Here is a 21697-nt window from a genome sequence, read left to right on the forward strand (position 1 = left end):
GGGAAGGTTTTGCTTGGCAAACTTGACTGAATTTTTTGAGGTGGCAACAAAGAGCATCGATGAGGGTTGTGCATTTGACATAGTCTGCATGGATTTTATCAAGGCCTTTGACAAGGCCCTACTTGGCAGACTGGTCAGGAAAGTAAACACCCATGGAATCCAAGGGAAATTGGCAAGTTGGATCCAAAGTTGGCTCAGTGGCAGAAAGCAAAGAGTTGATGGGTATTTTTGTGACTAGAAAGCTGTATCCAATGGGGTTCTGCAGGGCTCAATACTGGGTACCTTGCCTTTTATGGTACAAGTTTAAATGTAAGGGTTACAATTAGGAAGTTTGTAGATGATATAAAAATTGGTCATGTGATGAAGAGAGCTGTAGACTACAGGAAGATATCAATGGACTAGTCAGGTGGGCAGAAAAGAGGCAAATGGAATTTAATCCGGAGAAGCGTGAGGCAATGTGTTTGGGGAGGACAAACAAGACAGGGGAATGCACAATAAATAGTGGGATACTGAAACATTTAGAGGATCAAAAGAACTTTTAAAAGGTCTTAAGGAAAGATTGGATAGGCTGGAGTTTGTTTTTATTATATTCTTTGATGGGATGTGGGCATTGCTGATAAAGGCCAGCATTTGTTGCCCATTCTTAATTGCCCTTGAGCCGAGACCTATTCAGAGGGCAGTTAAGAGTCAACCACAGCTGTGGATCTGTAGTCACATGTGTGGTATAAAGAGTTAGCTGATGGATACGCTAATGTATGATGTAAATTATCATGTACAACTGACACTAGTCAATCATGTGTTAGAACTCAAGGGAGAGAGGTTGGACCATACCTAGGAGCTACGTGCCTATGCTGTAACCTGTTCAGAAGTAGTACTAATAATCCAGTGTTAAGCAGATACCAGAGTGTGTCTACAGTCTGTCTAAGAAGAAGTCCCACGCCTATAGTCTAAGACAGAAGGACCCAATCTCAGAACATGGTGGCAGTGAATGGAGACATCAATATAAAAAAGGGACATTGGTATTATTGAAGGAACCTCAGACTGAAGAAAATTTTGAAAGCAGCTCAAGAAATTTTGCCACAAGGAGAGAGGTAATGATGACCGTATGTGGTGTGCAACCCCTGCTCTTGCCCCGCCCATTTGGCTGCCTCGAGAGTCCACAGAGGGACCAGCACCGGGAATTATGAAATGCCATTTTCTCCGGTACCGAGCAGTGTCAGGTCTTCAGGAAAAGGAGCAAAATCTTCAAGTTAGTTCCTTTCTTTATGCAGTAGGTCCAGTAACAAGGACATTCTCCTAAGGCAGGGTGTTCAGTAATCCACCGCAGATATTGATTCCATTGTTAAAGCCTTTGACATCTATTTTAGCCTAAAGCAAAGTATAGCAATTGAAAGAGCAAGATTTAACCAGCACTCAATCACTGGGGAATCAATTGAATTAATCCTAACCAACCTATATTGCCAAGCGAGCTCTTGCGGATATTGGGCATTAAAGGGCGAGCTAATCCATGGTCACATAATCATGGGTGTTCAGGATGAAAAGCTCTCTGACTTCATGCAGACCAAAGATGATCTTACTTTGGATCAAGTGGTCCAGTGTGCGAGGCAGGCTGAGCTTCGAGCATTTAATCGGGCTATAATTTGTGGCAACTCTGAGGCTTTCCATAACTCTGTAGATTAAGTAGGCCCATGGGCAACGGCCCCACCCATACAAAAGCCCGCCGAGCCAACCAAAAGGGTGGGAAACTCCACGCCTGCAGCCATTTTGAGATGCTTGCATTGCAGTGCGAAAACCCAGCATAGACAACAAGACTGCCCAGGAGGGGTGCGGAATGCTTCCAGTGTGGCAAAACTGGACACTTCAAGCATTTCTGCAAATCCAGCAATTTTAATCAAAGTTGAAGTCCAGAAAGTATTAATGAAGCAAATTTTTTCCAACACATGGAAAGTCCAGAAAAAGACGACCCTACAGAGTTCCTGGGAAAGTAGATAGTCCTCATCCAGGCTACTGGTCAGTTACAGTCCAATGTCAAGGCTTTGTTACTTCCTTTAATATCAATATTGGAGCGGCTGTTAACATATGAGCTGATTACCTTGACCGGCTTCAGCCGACGACCCTTTATCTATCAGACATCAAGTCCAGGCAGCATAGACCTTCGAATCAAAGGCAAGATTATTGCTCCTCTTAGTTACAAAGGGTGACAGATCATTGATTCTCTTTATGTTTTTCACAATCAATATACATCCTTGGTGAATGGCGATGTTGGCATATTTCCAGGAATCCTAGAAAAACCAGATGATGCTCATCATTTGAATGACTCACTGTCTTTCATGCAACAATCTTCAACCTTGTATTTAGAAGCAGTGGAAATTCAGTCTTCAGAACCTGAGGAAGTTTAGACACTCAGCAGTAAGTTCCTTTTTTTCACAGAGATATTGTGCACTAGACCCTGGGCAATCAAGGAAGTTAAGAATCTTTCAGTTCTTCATGAAGTAAGGCCAGAAGTGAAGGATACAGAAGGCACTTGCAGCAGACGGTGACCATCCCCTTGAAGACCTGCTGGACCTGAATTGGCTCTTCCCGGACACTGATGAGGAAGAATCCCTTGCGGTACTAAATGATCTCATAGTTAGAGTCCATAAGGGATGACACTGCTCAAAAGTTGGTGCCTTCCCAGGGTGAAAGTCAATTTCCACCCATACCTCAGTCCCGGCTGGAAGTTGTCTTCTCGCCAGAGCTGGTGGTCAGCGCAGGAGATGTTGCAGAATCTTTAGCATTTACGAATCTGCAGAATCCTGTACAGCAGCCTTGTCCCCGAGTTACAGAAAGATGAGGATGTCTCGTCTCCATATTCTCAGCAATTCTTCCCATTGCCCATAGCAACCTCATACAGTTGGAAGTGTGGCTTTCTTACCATGGCCTTCTGAAGGTGGATGGTTGTCTTGGAAAATCATTGGGAAATCATCTCTTCTTCTTTTCCTGACAGTCTTACAGGAATTTGGTCATTTTTTCCCTTTACTGTCTAAGTTCATTGAAATCTCAGATCTTCGATGCTTTTTCAGTCTTTGATGCGGCAGTGGATGATACAGCTGTGATAGTCTTCCCAAGAGTTGAAGATCATTCCTCTTTGGAAGTTTCTTCCCAAAGTCCTGCGAGGGAGCAACAAGTTCCTCAGAATGCCCTGAGTTCTTCTCTTCTAGTCCTAGAGGGTCCACAGGTCGATTCTCTTCAGTCTTCTCTTTTGGATCAGTCTTTTGTTGAAAAGTCTTTGTTGTCCTTCCAGTTCAGTCATTCTGCTACTTGCACTCAGCTTCCCAGCAATGCTGACAGCAATGCTGATAAAGTGCTGTCCTATTCTGCAGATGATGATGTCCTACCAGGTGTAGATGAAAACCCTTCTGTCTTCCCTAAGGGCCAAGAGTGCTGTGGGAGATTGAAGCACCCAGAACTGTGACTTGGGGAGGGGAAGAGCGTAAATTGAAGTTGAGTAGAATCTGTAGTTGTAAAAAGGGAGTTACAGAAATGTAATGTAAATAGTTAAAGACATAGGGCTGAATTTTCTGGCTGACACGCGGGTAGCGGAGCCCAGACGTCAGCGCTTAAAATGTCACACGTGCGTCCCAACGTCAGCGCGCGGCATTGCGATGTTTAGGTTGGCGGGCGCTATACAGCATGACATGCACCCGCCCGCCATTAATTAAAGACCTTGTTATGGCCCTTAAGTCGGCAATTGAGGACGATTTTGAGGAGCCAGTAGGAACTTCGGCTTGGCGCATGGACCCAACGGACAGGCGGGTAAGTGATTTTTTAACAAACCTCATCCACTGGCGGGATGAGATTTAATTTCAGCTTTAAAAACATTTAATAAAGTTTTTGTGCACTTTATTAACATGTCCCAGCTCGTGTGACATTTTCACATGAGGAAGACATGTTAATGATTTTTTTATTTTTCTACTTTTAAACTTTCACAACCTTTCAGCGATCTCCCTGAGGCACCACTTAGCCTCAGGGAGATGTGCGGTCTTTCGTGTGCATGCGCGAAAGAACGCACTCTCGCAGTTGGGGACCCCCCCCTCCCCCTGCACAGGAAGCGCTAGCGCTTCCCATCAGACATCACGCTGCGCGGGCCTTAATTGGCCTGCCCACGTAAAATGGCGGTGGGGCTTGTTTTGGCAGCGGCGATTGGCTGCCTGACCGTCAAGGGCAAAATTCAGCCTATAGTTTCATGTTGTTGTTAAAAAGTAGGATAGCATACTTGGTGGAGGTGTAGGATAAAGGGTTAACAGGTGGGATATGCAAATATATGATGCAGATGATGACATACCACTGACACTGGTCAGTCATGCATTAGACTCTCTCTCTCTTGAGAGAGGTTGGAATCATGCCTAAGAGCTACGTGCCTACTCTGTTGCCTGTTTAGGTTCTATTAATAAACAAGCATTAAGCAGATATCAGAGTATGTCTACAGTCTATCTAAGAACTGTTGCAATATGGCTTCTTTAGATGTCTCAATGATGAGATCTTGAGGGTTGTATATTTAAACATGAGCTGTTTATTGTAATCTTTAACTATTTACAGATCCCAGGTTACTGTCGTACATGGTGCTGTTACCTTCATGTAGACTGGTTCCAGAGCGTTCTTTCCAGACTATTCTCTCAGTCCATTACCATGTGACTCTATACATCATACCGCGAGTGGTGCTATTCTCCAGTCCCACGTTAACCCTTGCTCTGTCAAGCACCTTTACTTTACAAAGGCATGCAGACACAACAAGAACCAAGTCCCATGCCTAGAATCCAAGACAGAAGGACCCAATCTCAGAGTAACATGTAGGCCAGACTGGGTAAAGATGGCAGATTTTTTTTCCCTAAAGGGCATTAATGGACTGGATGGGGTAGTTGTCATAGCCACCATTGTAGAGGCCATCTTTATATTCCAGATTTTTTAAATTGGATTTAAATCCTGCTAGCTGCTATGGGGGAATTTGAACCCATGTTCCTCACTGAATTACAGTCCAGTGGCATTACCATTATCCTACCATCTCCCCAGGGAATAGAGGAGGCTAAGGGGAGATTTAATTAAGTGCATAGAATTATGAGGGGCTGAAATAAAGCGAATAGGAAGGACCTATATCCATTAGCAGAGAGGTTATTCACCAGAAGCCATAGATTTAAAGTTACTGGTAGGAGGATTAGAGGGGAGTTGAGGAGACATTTTTCACCCAGAGGTTGGTGGAGATCTGGAACTCACTGCTTGAAACAGTGGTAGACGTAGAAATCCATTGCATTAAATACATTGCATTAAAAAAATTGTTGGGTGTGCACTTGTTGGTGCTGTAACTTTCAGACCAAGGACCAGAAAGTGGGATTAAGCAGGATGATTTTTTTTCTCAGCTGACACAGACATGATGAGCCTAATGGCCTCTTTCTGCTGTAAGTTCTCTATTTTTCTGTGTACAGTCTATCTCAAAGTCTGCCTTTTGTTTTGTTTTGTCTGGTGGGCAGGACACTTCAGGACATGATTGAGACATAATCAACATAATGAGGAGCTGAGTCTTGTCCTGGGGGCCACGCATAGTAGGAGCTGACAAGCAGCTACAGAAAAACAGGAAGAAGACCGAGAGTAGGGATTACTGCAGCATCCTCTCAGCTTGAAACAAACAGCAATGTATTGGCAGAAAAGACGGCGTGAAGAATTCATCACTGTGTCTGTTTCCTGACCAAACTGGCGTTTGACAAAGTGTCTTCGCTATTTAAAGGTGTACTGTTGCTTTATCCAATAAATCAATGACCCCTTCATAAAATACTCTGACATTTACCTCGGCAATAACATTTGGTCTAATTGTTTGAATTTTCTTGCCAGCTCTTAAAGGTTTCAGATTTGTGGTTTTATTTTTCCTTAGACTGCATGCAATCCTAGATTTTAACATCCTTTCCTGGCTTCGCAGATGAGAAGATTGCAGCTTCACTTGGAGCCTTGAGTCTATAATCCAGGTCGACAGATGTGCTGCTCTGTTGGAAGGTCAGTATTGAGGCAATGCTGTCCTGTCGAAGGGACAGTAACTGAAAGAGCACTGCATTGTTAGAGGGGCAGTAACTGAGGAAGTGCTGCGCTGTTGGAGGGGCAGTACTGAGGGAGTGCTGCACTGTCAGAAGGGTAGTACTGAGGGGCTGTGAAACCATCGCAGGGGCAGCACTGAGGGAATGCTGCATTGTCAGAGGGGTAGTATTGAGGGAGTTCTATATTGTCGCAGGGGCAGTACTGAGGGAATGCGGCACTGTTCTAATACTTCTGGCAAAGTTCCTTAAGAGTTGTTGAGGGAAAAGCGCTGTTCATCACAAAAAGAAGAAACCACATTTCTTAGAGGTGGAAGATGTGGAGTTTGAGATCAGAAGACCAATGGAACCAAACGTTTCATACATTGCAAAACATCTCAAAGTACTTCACAGGAGTCAATGGAGTAGAGATTAGTACAGTGATTATCTTTCCTAAGTAATTCATCAGCTGTAAACTGAAACATCCTGAGATGATGAAAGGTGCTATATAAATGCAAGATTTGACTTTTTTTTCCTGGTCTATATCTGGGCTGGTTCTTTAAGCAACCATAACTGCGCATGTCACAGGCAATCTACTTGCCACATCAGGCCACCTGCTTCTTTCTTGCAACCTTTATAACTGCCTTGGGCTGCTTTGCTATGCTAAGGGCACTATATAAAAGTGCATTATTATTGCTAACACATAAACATCAAAAATAGGAGGAGTAGGTCATACAGTCCCTCCAGCCTGCTCCACCATTCACTTAGATCATGGCTCTGCATCCACATCAACTCCACTTTTCCACCCTATCCAATAATCCTTGGAAACTCCAAAAAATCTATTGATCTCAGCCTTGAATATATTCAGTGGCTGACCATCCACAGCTCTTTGTGACAGAGAATTCCCAGGATTCACAAACTTCTGAGTGAAGACATTTCTCTTCATCTGTCTTAAATGGCCAACCCCTTACCATGAGACAGTGACGCCTAGTTCTAGGCTCTTCAGCTAAGGCAGTCTTTACAGTAGGAGCACAGAAAGAACAAACTGAAAATGATTAAAGGTTGAATGAGAGTGAAAAACTTAAAGTTACAACGCTAGTAAAGAAAGATTCATGGAGCTAAAGGCTGACACCCTAGGGTTTTAAAAGAGGAGCCTGCAACAATAGTGGATGCATTGGTTTTGATCTTCCCCAGATTCAAGCATGCTCTCTGTGAATTGGAAGGTAGCAAATGTAACCCTGCTATTCAAGAAAGGAGGCTGCAGAGATAATGGTGCATTAGTGGATGCTGTTGGGAAACTGTTCAGCCTACGCCGCCTTCAATCCAAAACCGAGTCACTCCAGCTTCAGTCATTGAGCTCCAATGTGCAGATGACGCTTGTGTGTACCCTCACTCAGGAACTGAGCCCCAGGTCATTGTCAACTCCTCTGGAGCATATGAGGAAATGGGCCTTCCAATAAACACGTGTAAAACTAAGATCCTCTTCCAACCAGCTCCCATAGCACAACATTCCCACTCCACCACCCCTCCGTCAATTATGATCAAAGGTAAGATCTTTGAAAATGTGGACAATTTTCCATTACTTGGGAGCCTCCTCTCCTGAAGGCAGACACAGATGTCAAAATTCTTCATCATCCCCAATACACCAGCTCAGCCTTCTGCTGACTGAAGAAAAGAGTATTTGAGGAACAGGATCTCAAAAGCGAGACTAAGGCCTTGGTTTACCGGGTGGCATTGATCCCTCTGTTCCTATATGCTTCAGAGGCTTGGGACAGCCTACGGCAGGCACCTCAAAGCACTGGAGAAGCACCATCAGCGGTGCCTTCACAGGATCCTCCAAATCCGGTGGCAAGAAAGGGGGTCTAACAGCAGTGTCCTCTCCCAAGCCAACTCGCTCAGCATCGAGGTGCTAATCACTTGAAGCCAGCTCCGTTGAGTGGGTCATGCCTCTCATATGCCTGAAACTGGACTCTTGAAGCAACTGTTCTACTCAAAACTTGGTTGTGGCAGGAGGCTCCCAGGAGGACAGCAGAAATGTCTTAGTGATGTCCTCAAAGAATCCCTGAAGAGGTCAAACATCCCCACAGACTCATGGGAGACCCTTGTGGCCAATCAAAATGGAAAAGTTTTATTTGGGAAGGCACCAAACACATTGAGAGACTTTGTCAGGAACTCGCAGAAGCAAAGACAAGGCATGGAGAGAGCGCGCAAACTTCCCAGCAACTCATCTAACACCTTTCCAAGCACCACCTGCCCCGCATGTGGCAGAGTCTGCAGATCACACATCGGACTTATCAGCCACCTCAGAGCCCGTCGAACCAGAGTGGAGGGCGAGGGACTGCCTAAGAAGAAGAAGGATGCGTTGATTTTGATCTTTCAGAATCACCTAAACTCTAGAATGTTCCCTGTGAATTGGAAGATAGCCAATGTAGCCTTGTTGTTCAAGGATGGAGTGAGAGAGAAAACAGGAAACTGTAGATCAATTGCCTGACATCAGGAGCAGGGAAAATGCAAGAATCTATTATTAAAAATGCAGTAACTGGGCACTTGGAAAATCACAACATAATTAGACAGAGTCAACATGGTTTTATGAAAGGAAAATTGTGTTTGACAAATTTATTTGTATTTTTTGAGTGTGTAACTAACTGGCTAGATGAGGGGAGCCAGTGGATGTAGTGGATTTTCAGAAGGTTGTTACACAAAATTAGGGCTCACGATGTTGAGGGTAAAATATTAACAGATTTAGTATTGGTTACATGAACAGAAAACACAGGGCAGAATTTTGCCATTGGCAGCAGGAGGAACCCCCGATGTCATCCCGTCCCATTTAAATTTTCAGGAAGGTGGGGGCACAGCAAAATCAGCTGTGGGACCACCGACCTGTCAATGGCCAATTGAGGCCATTGACAGGATCATTGAAACAATTAAAGGACCTGCCTGTCCCACCTTAAGGCTGGCGGGTAGGCCAGGAGCTCCGGCAGGGAATAGAGAAAACATGTAACCTCATCCACCGGCGGGAAGAGGTTTCATGCAGGGCTTTAAAAATTTTAATAAAGTTTTTCTGTAAATTATGAACATGTCCCAACTCATGTGATATTGTCACATGAGGGGGACATGTTAGGGATTTTTTTTTTCTATTTTTAATATTTTTTAAAGTGTCAGCGATCTCCCTGAGGCTGCACTTAGCCTCAGGGAGATGTGTGTTCTTTCGTACGCATGCGCGAAGGAGTGCACTCTCGCTTTTAGGGAATCCCCCCCCGCCCACCCACACAGGGACCGCATAGCGCTTCCCGCCAGATGTCAAGATAGGCAGGCCTTAATTGGCCCGCCCACATAAAATGGCGGCGCGGCCCGCTTCGCTGGTGGGGATCGGCTCCCCACCCACCGGTGATTGGGTCAGGCCCGCCCGCCCGACAGGCAGAAAATCCTGCCCAGAGATCAGGAAAAAATGGGTCATTTTTGGGATGGCAGGTGGTAAGTCATGAGTCCTGCAAGGATCAGTATTTGGGTCTCAGCTATTTACAATCTACATCGACAACTTAGATGAGGGAATTAAGTGTAATGTATACAAGTATGGTGATGATACAAAGCTTGTTGGGAAAGTAAGCTGTGAGGAGGATGCAAGAGGCCACCAAGGGATACAGATTAGTTAAGTGATTGGGCTAGAAGCTGGCAGATGGAGTATAAAGTGTGAAATCACCCAATTTCATAGGAAGAACAGAAAATATAAAAAAAAGGTTGAGAGACGAGTAAAAATTGGTATTTCAAGAGATTTTGAGGATTTGGATGTCCTTGTGCACAAATCACAGAAAGTTAACGTGCAGGTGCAAGAAATAATTGGAGTAATTGGGAAGGTGAATGGTATGTTAGCCTTTATTGCATGGGGTTGGAGTATCTGAGTTAAGAACTCTTGCTTCAATTAGTTAGAGCTTTGTGAGGCCAGGCCTGGAATACCGTGCACAGTTTTGATCTCCTTACCTAAAGAAAGATATAACTTACCTTTGAGGGAGTGCAACAAAATTTCATTTGAGCGATTCCTGGGATAAGGGGATTATCTGAGGAGGATAGACTGAGCAGAATGGGTCTATACTCTCTGGAGTTTAGAAGATTGAGGTGATCTCATTGAAATCTATAAAATCCTTAGAGTGATATGACTCAGATCCTGTGTCCCCTTGTTGGAGAGAATGAAAGTCATAGACTCAGGGTAAGGAATTAACCACTTAGGCAGAAGTGAGGAGAAATTTCTTCACCCAAGAGGGTTGTGAATCTTTGGAATTGTCTACTCTCATGGGCTATAAATGCTCAATCGATGACTATATTCATGATTGAGATCGATAGATTTTTGGGCACTAAGTAAATCAATGGAAATGGGGACAGAGCAGGACAGTGGAATCAATGTAGACGGTCAGACATGATCTTATGGAATGGTGGAGCAGGCTCAAGGGCATCTGTATGGTCTACTCCTGCTCCTATTTCTTATGGTCACCCAGCATCTACTTGTCAAGCCCTTAGATAAGGGGACCACATCTGTACACAATATGCCAAGTGTGGTCTCACCAAAGCCCTGTATAATCACAGCAAGACTTCCGTCATCTTATACTTCAACTCCCTTGCAATAAAGGCTAACATACCATATGCCTACTTAATAACTTGCTGTACCTATACATGTCATGACAAGAAGCTTGGGCAAATGGGTAGGTTTTAAGAAGACTGTAAGCTACCTCAAGACCTGACAGCAAGGCCAGAATTTGACTGTATTAGTTTTGATCTGTGATTCATGGTACTCACAGGCTTCGATAGGAGTTTAAACCACAGGGTCCCCATGGCCTCCAGTGCCATTGTATTTTCGCAGGAGCAGGGATCCCATAGACGGTGCAGGTCAGTGTTTGGCGACTTCCACGTGGGTAGATGTTGGTCGGGGAAGCCACTTCCTTCTCATGAATCTGAGGCGGGACTGTTGGGGGGAAAGAAAGAGGCAGGTGCTTGACTGAAGTCCTGGACAGAGCAGGTGAGATGGTGCATGGTGATTCAACTGATCACCAATCAATGTAAAACCTGGACAATACAGAAACCCCTCAATATAGAAATCCCCCCTATATATAACACCCCCGTTTAGAAATCCCTCCTATATATAAACACCCATCCCAATATAGAAATCCCCTCTATTTGGAAACATTCCCTCTCCAATATATGACACACCTTTTTATCATTCCAATGAAATGATGAAAAGGATTCTGTAAATATTGGCTCATGAAAATGCACATCTACCCCAATATCTTCACATCTACCCCAGTATCTTCACATCTACCCCAGTTTCTGCACATCTACCCCAGTATCTTCACATCAGCCCCAATGTCTTCACATCAGCCCCCGTGTCTTCACATCACCCCTGTGTTTTCATGTCTACCCCAGTGTCTTCTCCATCAGTTAAACTGCTTGCAATTAAATAATAGTGGGAAATCAAAGTAATTTAGGTACATCACATCAACAAATGTGGAATATTACTTAAGGAAGGATATACTTGCTTTGGAAGCAGTTTGGAGAAGGTTCACTAGGCTGATTCCTGGGATGAAGTGATTGTCTTATAAGGAAAGGTTGAGCAGGTTGAGTTATACTCACTGAAGCTTAGAAGAATAAGAGGTGATCTTATTGAAACATATACAGTTCTGAGGGGCCTTGACAGGATAGCTGCTGAGCAGATGTTTCCTCTCCTGAGGGAATCTAGAAATAAGGGGCGAAGTTTAAAGATAAAGGGTCTCCTTAAGATGGAGATGAGGAGAAATTTCTTCTCTCGGGGGGTCGTTACTCTTTGGAATTGCCTTCCATAAAGAGCAGTGGAGGCCGGGTCATTGAATGTATTCAAGGCTGAGTTAGACAGATTGCAGATTGACAAGGGAGTCAAGGCTTATTGGTGACATGCAAGAAAGTGGTGTTAAGGCCACAATCAGATATGCCATGATCTTACTGAATGGCAGAGCAGGCTCAATGAGCTGAATGGCCTACTTCTACTGCTATTTCTTATGATCTTATGGACTCATATCCATGTACGCCCTATCCTATTATGGACTCAATCCACCCATTTAATCTCCTCCCACAGCCCAGCACACTATACCCAATAACAGTCTCTACCACTTATTTAATCTCCTCCCACAGCCTATGTACACTCTACCCTATCATAAGGGCATATTTATCCTAAATCGGTGTTGGAAAACTGATGGGATTGGCTGGCTGCCTGTTGTACTTTACATCATGGGACTCGGAGCATTATTTTAAAATTAGGCCTCGGGCCTTTTGCACTTGAGCTGTGATGTGTTGGGTTAATGGTGTGTATCCTTATTGGATAAGCTTTACCAGAGGAGATTTGACAATAGCTTAAGTTGGAGGTTTCTAAGTGCAGTGTTGGCTTTTGATGCGTGTCTGACACCTTGCTGTCCAAAGTCACGTGGTAACTGCAAACACTAACAGGTGGCATTCACTTTGAAGGTTTGAGGTTTCATGAATGGATTTGCTGCTCCTGTTTCAACCCTGGGACTTGAGTTTGGAAGAGGCCAGGGTGACGATAACTTCAAATTTAACTTTGAAGTTCTTCAGTGCTTCACAAACTGTCTGATGAGCAGCGTCCGATTTCATGAGACCGTGTAGGTTTCAAAATTAATTCTTCAATCAGTTGGTGACCTCAACCCCCCCACCCCCAAAGGTGGCACTGACACTCCCACCCCCCTCAATATGACACTGATGCACCCATACGACAGGGACCACCCCATGTAACAGGCCCACCCTATGTGAGAGGATCCCCCACACCCAATGTGAGAGGGATAGCCCCACCCTTGCAGTGTGGCAGGGAATCCCCCCCCCTCCGCCCAGTGTGATAGTGACCCTCCACTCCCCTCACCCCACAGTGACAATGATCCTCCCTCACTTCCTTTACCAGTGAGAAATACAGTAAGGCTCCATGTTTTCTGCACTGAGTGAACTACCTAAGCTAGTTTAAATGTTTTATTGTGGCTCAATGTCATGGGCAAGGGAAAGAGTCAATACTGATCAGTGTCATTACTAGTGGAGAATGTGGTTACCAGTGAGGATAGGGGAGCCCCATATAATGATATCAACAATTAGATGGCCTGTACATAGAATCATAAAATGGTTACAGCACAGAAGGAGGCTATGTGGCCCATCATGTCTCTACTGGCCCTATGAAGAAGCAATTCACCTAGTGCCTTTTTAAATAATGATCCAATTCCTCTTGAAAGCCCCAGTTGAATCTGCCTCCACCACACTCTCAGGCAGTGCATTCCAGATCCTAACCACTTGCTGGGGAAAGAAATTTTTCCTCATGTCACCATTGCTCCTTTTGCTTTACTTTAAACCTGTGCCCTCTAGTTCTCAATCCTTCTACCAATGGGAATAATTTCTCCCTATCTACTCTTTCCAGGTCCCTCATGATTTTGAATACCTCTATCAAATCTCATCTCAACCTTCACTTCTTCAAAGAAAACAGTCCCAACTTCTCCAGTCTATCTACATAACAAGTTCCTCAAGCCTACAGTTATTCTTATGAATCTTTTCTGCACCCATTTTAATGCCTTCACATCCTCCCGAACATGTGGTGCCCAGAACTGGACACAATACTCCAGCTGATGCTGAACCAGTGTTTTATACAGGTTTAACATAACTTGCTCGCTTTTGTACTCTGTGCCCCTGTTGATCAAGCCTGAGATGCCGTATGCTTTATTAACCACACCACCAACCTGTCCTGGCATCTTCAATGGTTTATGCACATATACACTCAGGTCCTCGTGCTCCTGCACCCTCTTTGGAATTATACCCTTTATTTGATATTGTGTCTCTGTACTCTTCTCACCAAAATGAATCACATCACACTTCCGTGTGAAGTTTCATCTGCCACTTGTCCACCCATTCCACTAATCTGTCTATGTCCTTTTGAAGTTCTACACTGTCCTCCTCACAGGTCACAATACTTCCAAGTTTTGTATAACCTGCAAATTTTGAAATTGTGCCCTGTACATCAAAGTCTTAACATATACAATGAAAAGCAGGAGTCCTAAAACCAAACTGTGCTGAACTCCACTACAAACTTTCCTCCAGTCCCAAAAACAACCATTTATCACTACTCTTTGTTTCCTGTTACTTGGCAAATTTCATTTCACGCTGTCCCTCTTATTCCATAAGCTTTAACTTTTCCCACAAGTCTGTTGTGCAGCACCTTATCAAACGTCTTTTGGAAGTCCATGCATACCACATCAACTGCATTACCCTCAACAACCCTGTCTGTTACCTCATTCAAATCTCCAGAAAGCTAGTTAAACACAATTTATCCTTAATAAATCTATGCTGACTTTTCTTAATTAACCCACAGTTGCCCAACTGATTTTTACTTTTGTCCCGCATTATCATTTCTAGAAGCTTCCCCACCACTCAAGTTAAACTGACTGGCCTGTATTAGCTAAGCTTATCTTTACATCCTTTTTTGAGCAAGGGTGTAACATTTGCAATTCCCCAGTCCCCTGGCACCACCCAAATCTAAGGAAGATTGGAAAATTACGGCCAGTACCTCCACAATTTCCACTCTCACCTCCCTTAGTATCCTTGGATGCATCTCATCCAGTCCTGGTACTTTATCAACTTTAAGTACAGACAACCTATCCAATACCTCCTCCTTATCAATTTTAAACCCTTCAAGTGTCTGAACTATCTCCTCTTTCACCATGACTGGGCAGCACCTTGTTCCTTGGTAAAGACAGATGCAAAGTATTAATTTAGTTTCTCAGCCATGTTCCCTGCCTCCAAGGATAAATCCCCTTTTTTGGTCCCTTATGGCCCCATTATACTTTTCACCTTTTCACTTTTTATACATCTGTAGAATACTTTAGGATTGCTCTTTATGTTAGCTGCCAGTCTTTACTCATGCTCTCTCTTTGCTTCTCTTGTTTGCTTCTTCAATTCCCCTCTGAATCTTCTGCGTTCAGCCTGGTTTTTAATTGTATTATCCACGTGACATCTGTCATAAGCACACTTTTTCTGCTTCATCTTAATCTCTATCTCTTTTGTCATCTGGGGAGCTCTGGTTTTGTTTGTCCTATATTTCCCCTTTGTGGGAATATACTTTGGCTGCACTCAAATTATCCCTTCTTCAAAGCTGACAAAAGAGAGATTCTGTCGAAGCTTTTCGTCTTGCATTCATCAGGACTGACACAAGAATGCCAAATTTCAAAGGGAACAACAATTCATGCTACACGAGAAAAGGGTACTGATTGGTTGGCAAGTCGACACTAATTGGTTGAGGCATTGCCATGGAGAATGCAACAGGGAACTATTATTGCCCCACACTTCTGTTTAATGCAAAAAAGGTACAATGCCTGGACATGTTCCTTTTGCCTGCAGAGGACAGGTCCCTGTGTATGAATACATGTAGCTTCTAGCAGGTGTAAGTGATCCACATTGAGAGCCTGACTGATAATCTTAAATTGGTTGTTTGTGTAATTCTTAGCACACTTAGGATTGTTCAGCAAGCGTCATCCAATCGCAGAATCACATCTAACTTTAGACTTTAGGCAAACATGAGCTGATTGAATACAATCACTACTCTGCCTATTCTGAACAGCTGAAGGGATATGCTGTTTGATACGATACACAGATTTTTGGGATGTGCAGCCTATATACCTGGCTTCGCACTGGCACTGAAATTCATATAACACATTACTCATTTGCCTGGTAGGCAGAATGTCTTTTTGGCATGATGACAGTATCCTGTTGGAAAACATGATTATTGTTGCCACTGCACAATCAGAGTGTGAAAAGGCTAGCTGTTCGCACTTTTGAGATATTTTACTCTCCCAGGGTAATTTGGGGTAAACAGGGCACATTTCAGGTCTGAAAGTGGTGGCCTCAGGTCCACACATGAGCATGACACACAGTGATCAATGATCTGATTGGGATAGCCACTAGCCCGCAGGATGGCTCTGTGTGCCTTATTTTGACATCAAGCTTGCATGGTAAGCAAATGCTTTGGCTATGTTTAGAAGATTGTTGATAAGGCCAATTTTATAGTGCTTGGAGCTGTAGGAACCCCAATGCCTAAATATTGACAATGAATGTAGGCTTCTGGTAAACAGTAATAGAGAACCCCATTAGCAAACTTCTCAATGAGCACTTCGAGGAAAGGGAGCTGGTTAGACTGCTCAATTTCAAAGTTGAATTTGAGCATGGGATGGAGCACACTAAGGTGCCTAAGGAAATTCTTAGATGCAGCTGCAGATTCAGATATGGCAAATGTATCATCTATGTATTGGGAATATGCAAGGGGTAGGAGATTAGAGATCATTCCGTCTAAAAACACATTTCTCGTGAAAACTGATTAACTTTTAGCAAGAACTGGGCTTGGAGGGGATCCCATGGCACCACCATCTATTTGGGCATTAAGGCTCAATTCAACTGCATGAGCTGCTAAGTTCAATGAATACAGATTCAGAAAATGCAGCATGCCTAGAGATAAAGATTTCAGCATTAACAACACCATATATGCCCAAATAGATGGTGTTGCCATGGGAACAACACCACCCCCCCCCCTCTCCCCCCCACCGTTGAGAAATCTGCTAACGGGTTCCCTATTATTGTCTAACACTAGCCTACCTTCTCCTGAACACACTCGAGGAACCCTTGCCCCTTTTGGCCCTTTATGCAATGACTGTCTTAGTCTATTTTCGGATAAAGTCCCCCGTTAGAACTACTCTATAATTGTTGCATTTCTGTCTAAATTCCCTGCAAATTTGTTCCTCTATAGATTACACTGAGCAATGTAAATTGCACCATTTTGTTCCTTAGCTCTAGCCAAATAGATCCTGCCCAGTGATTCTGTTTCTGTACCTAGTGAGAGTCGTTGGCTGTGGAACCTGTACCCCAGTGAGAATCAGTGGCTGTGGAACCCATACCACAGTCAGAGTCAGTGTGTATGGAACTGTACCCCAGAGAGAGTCAGTGTGTGTGGAACCTGTAGCCCAGTGAGAATCAGTGTGTGTGGAACCTGTACCCCAGTGAGAATCAGTGTGTGTGGAACCCGTACCCCAGTGAGAATCAGTGTGTGTGGAACCCGTACCCCAGTGAGTGTCAGTGTGTGTCAAACCCATAGCCCAATGAGAGTCAGTGTGTGTGGAAACCTTACCCCAGTGAAAGTCAGTGTGTGTGGAACCCATAATCCAGAGAGAGTCAATGTGTGTGGAACTGTACCCCAATGGCAGTCAGTGTGTGTAGAATTCATACCCTAGTGGGAGTCAGTATGTGTGGAACCCATACCCCAGTGAGAGTCAGTGTGTGTGGAACCCATACCCCAGTGAGAGTCAATATGTGTGGAACTGTGCCTCAGTGAGAGTCAGTGTGTGTGCAACCCATACCCCAGCGAGAGTCAGTACCTGTGGAACCCGTACCCCAGTGAGTGTCAATGTGTGTGGAATCCATACCCCAGTGAGTGTCAGTATGTGTGGAACCCGTACCCTAGTGAGAGTCAGTGTGTGTGGAACCCGTACCCCATTGAGAGTCAGTGTGTGTGGAACCCGTACCTGAGTGCGTGTCAGTGTGTGTGGAACCTGTACCCCAGTGAGAGTCAGTATGTGTGGAACCCATACCCCATTGAGAGTCAGTGTGTGTAGAACCCATACCCGAGTAAAAGTCAGTGTATGTGCAACCCATCCCCAGTGAGAGTCAGTGTGTGTGGAAATGTAACTCAGTGAGAGTCAATGTGTGTGTAACCTGTACCCCAGTGAAAGTCAGTGTGTGTAATCCGTCCCCAGTGAGAGTCAGTGTGTATGGAACCCGTACCCCAGTGAGAGTCAGTGTGTGTGGAACCCATACCCCAGTGAGTGTCAGTGTGTGTGGAACCCATACCCCAGTGAGTGTCAGTGTGTGTGGAACCCGTACCCCATTGAGAGTCAGTGTGTGTGGAACCCGTACCCCATTGAGAGTCAGTGTGTGTGGAACCCGTACCCCAGTGAGTGTCAGTGTGTGTGGAACCTGTACCCCAGTGAGTGTCAGTGTGTGTGGAACCCATACCCCAGTGAGAGTCAGTGTGTGTGGAACCCGTACCCCAGTGAGAGTCAGTGTGTGTGGGACCCTTACCCCAGTGAGAGTCAGTGTGTGTGGGACCCGTACCCCAGTGAGAGTCAGTGTGTGTGGGACCCGTACCCCAGTGAGAGTCAGTGTGTGTGGAAATGTAACTCAGTGAGAGAAGTTGCGCAAAGCCACACATGAAGATGTGTAATACTGGAGCTGGATATGATATACAAAAACAAAATAGTTGGGAACTACTCTGATCATTCCAGTTTGGAAGAGAATTCGTGCTGGTGTTTTACCGTTGACTATAAGCTCCAGCTGGAGACGTTCCTCTAGTTTGGCTTTGCTGTTCCGTAGCTCTATGGTGTAGTTTCCTGCATCCTGCTCTGTCACCTGCACAATCATCAAACCCAATGGAGAAAGTTTCACCTTGTTAAAAGTTGCACTTTTCTTGATAGGTGTTCCATTTTTAAGCCTGAAACAAAACACACATTAAGTATTTGTTGACAACCCCCAACGTTGATGGAGGTTGGGAGGGAGAGAGTAGAAGAGGGGAATTGAGACAGGGGGAGGGAGAGAATGGGTGGGATGGAGGGTGGAGGGAAAGAGAGAAGGTGAAGGAGAGAGGGGAAGTGAGAAAGGGGGAGGGATATAGAGGGGAGGAGGGAGAGAGTGGAAGAGGGTGGGGGTGTTAGAGAGAAGGCTAGGGGTGAAGAAGAGGGGAGAAGAGAGGTGGGAGACAGAGAAAAAGAGAGGGAGGAGGTAGGGAAGGGGTTAAGGGAGACGCTACGAAGGACGGAGGGAGAAAAGTGGTGGACTGAGATGAAAGAGGTGGTGGAGAGGAGGAGGACAGAGATTAGGAGGGATTGAGGAGAAAGGGAGGGGAAAAGGGATTAGGAGTAGAGGAGCAAAACAAAAGTAAATTAAAAGGTGATATTTGTGAAAGGATTTGTTTGGGACGCAGAATGTGCGTATAAATAAACAAACAGAAATATTCAGCTGATGAAATTGTGCAGATTTTTTCCATTCATATTGTAATCCATGTGCCAAAGTTTCCTGATTCTACTCACCATTTGATCTCAGGCTGGGGATAAGCTTGGATCCTCACAGGAAGTCGCACATTTTTCTGTCCCACCACCGCCTCAATGACTGAACTCTTCTCGTAATCCACACGGATGAAGGGCTTTTCTGGATAAGGTGAGAATAGAAGACAAATCAAGAGGTGAACAAAAACACTGGCAGCAATCTAAACTGGAGCTGACCGCTGCCCAACCCTAGTATTGTGATTATCAACGTCCTGGGGGGGGGTTACCATTGACCCGAAACTGAACTGGGCAAGCCATAAAAATACTGTGGCTACAAGAGCAGGTCAGAGGCTGGGAATCCTGTGGCGAGTAACTCACCTCCTGACTCCCCAAAGCCTGTCCACCATCTACAAGGCACAAGTCAGGAGTGTGATGGAATACTCTCCACTTGCCTGGATGAGTGCAGCTCCAACAACATTCAAGAAGCTTAACACCACGCAGGACAAAGCAGCCCACTTGAATGGCACCCCATCCACAAACATTCACTCCCTCCACCACCGACGCACAGTAGCAGCAGTGTGTACCATCTACAAGACGCACTGCAGGAACTCACCAAATCTCCTTAGACTGCACGTTCCAAACCCATGATCACTACCATCTAGAGAGCAGCAGATAGATGGGAACGCCACCGCCTGCAAGTTCCCCTCCAAGCCACTCACCATCCTGACTTGGAAATATATCACCATTCCTTCATTTCGCTGAGTCAAAATCCTGGAATTCCCTCCCTAACAGCACTGGGGGTGTACCTACACTACATGGACTGCAGCGGTTCAAGAAGGCAGCTCACCACCACCTTCTCAAGGGCAATGAGGGATGGGCAATAAATGCTGGTCTAGCCAGCGGCATCCACATGCCATGAATGAATAAAAATATTACAAACTATTTCCTTGATTATGAATTCGTTTTGAATGAAAGCACAAACTTACAATTGTACAGCACAATTCATTACTTCAGGACGTCTCACTGTGTCAGTGTGGGAGTACTGCACTGTTGGTGGAGCAGTACTGAGGGAACACCGCATGAGGGAATGCTGCACTGTCAGAGGGGCAGGACTGATGGAGTGCTACATTGTCAGAGGGGCAGTATTGAGGCAACGCTGTTGGATGGGCAATACTGAGGGAGTGCTGCACTGTTGGAGGAGCAGCACTGAGGAAGACTTGGACTATTGTGGGGGCAGCACTGAGGGAACATTGTACTGATGGAAGTGCTGTCTTCCAGATGAGATTTTAAATTGTCGCTCTGGTCTGTTGTCTTGGTTGAGTATTAAAGATCCCATGGCACTATTTCAAAGAATGGCAGGAGAGCTCCCCCCACCCCATACCGGTGTCCTAGCCAACATTTACCCTTTAACTATCATTAGTGGAGGAGACTACCTGGTGACCATCGCATTGCTGTTTGTGGGATCTTCTGTGCACAAACTGGCTGTCACATATCCTATATTACAACAGTGGCCAAACTTCAAAGGAAGTGCTACATTGGCTGTGTAGTAGTTTGAGACTTCCCTAAGCTCTGAAAGCTGCTATTTAAACACAAGTGGGCTTGTGAGCAAGTGGCAGCCACGGAATGGCATCCCCTTCTCTCCCGGTGATGGCACACACTCTCAAATGTTAGTCTGAACCATGGGGGAACAATGAAGTACCTACTCAAGCAGTGGGGTAGTGACGTTTCCTTACCATGTACAATGACATCTGCCCTTCCCTCCTTGATTTTGAAGCCATTATTGGCCTTGCAAACGTAGGTGCCTTGCTCTGCTGTCGTCACGTTGTTTATGACAAGGGTGCTGCTTAGCTCTGACCCTGCGTTCAGCTCCCGTTTCTGCGAGGAAATCATCACTGGTCGATCAGTCTGGGTTGGGTAAAAAGAAACACAGCGTTCATCAACCTGTACATAGGCCAAAGTGTCCAAGAATACAAACAGTGTCACCCTAGTACTGAGACACTAATAAACACAATAAATATATTGAAATTAGTGGAATCTTTAAAGTGGTAGAGGGGGCGAAGTTACTAAGGCAATCACCATTTTTTGAGGTGTGGAAAACTTACTGCATTGCTCTAAATAGCTGGCACACTCACTGCATTATAAGCAGCGCATTGCAATCGACTTCAGCCTAAATGGCAAATGGTCTGCTGCATTTGCCAGATGGAGTGGCTGTGTTGATGAGTTTGAACACCGCATATGCTGGGGACTGGACCTCGCTCAGTCTCTTTTCTGGCTAGTTATTCCATAATTACCTTCTCAAGGGCAATTAGGGACGGGCAACAAATGCCAGCCTGGTCACCTCCCATGAATGAATGAAAAATAACACAAACTGGTTACAAAACCAGAAACTTGCCACCTTACCCCTTTTCCAGGGTACTCCCACTGAAAGTCAACAACCACGTTGAATTCCGCCTCGATGGTGCAGTTCAGTACCAGCCTCTCCCCAACCACCAGCTCGGGGTGGCCAGGTTTCAGTGTGAACTTATATATTATTTGTCCTTGAGGAAAGACAGATCAGAAACAATAGCCAGACAT

The 21697-nt window shown here is 44.9% G+C and overlaps 1 protein-coding gene across 2 annotated transcripts in view; it reads right to left on the reverse strand.

Moving 5' to 3' along the window:
- flt4 (fms related receptor tyrosine kinase 4) overlaps positions 1 to 21697 on the reverse strand; it is a 229774-nt gene that overhangs the window by 55574 nt on the left and 152503 nt on the right. For both annotated transcript variants that reach the window (XM_041193455.1, XM_041193457.1), the window contains 5 exons: positions 21524 to 21660; positions 20857 to 21028; positions 19169 to 19286; positions 18398 to 18573; positions 10824 to 10989 (listed from right to left, as the gene is read on the reverse strand). In XM_041193455.1, the coding sequence (XP_041049389.1) occupies positions 10824 to 10989; positions 18398 to 18573; positions 19169 to 19286; positions 20857 to 21028; positions 21524 to 21660 (769 nt within the window). The remainder of the gene's footprint in view (positions 1 to 10823; positions 10990 to 18397; positions 18574 to 19168; positions 19287 to 20856; positions 21029 to 21523; positions 21661 to 21697) is intronic.

The sequence above is a fragment of the Carcharodon carcharias genome, chromosome 8, assembly GCF_017639515.1.
Source record: "Carcharodon carcharias isolate sCarCar2 chromosome 8, sCarCar2.pri, whole genome shotgun sequence".
Classification (NCBI taxonomy): Eukaryota; Metazoa; Chordata; class Chondrichthyes; order Lamniformes; family Lamnidae; genus Carcharodon; species Carcharodon carcharias.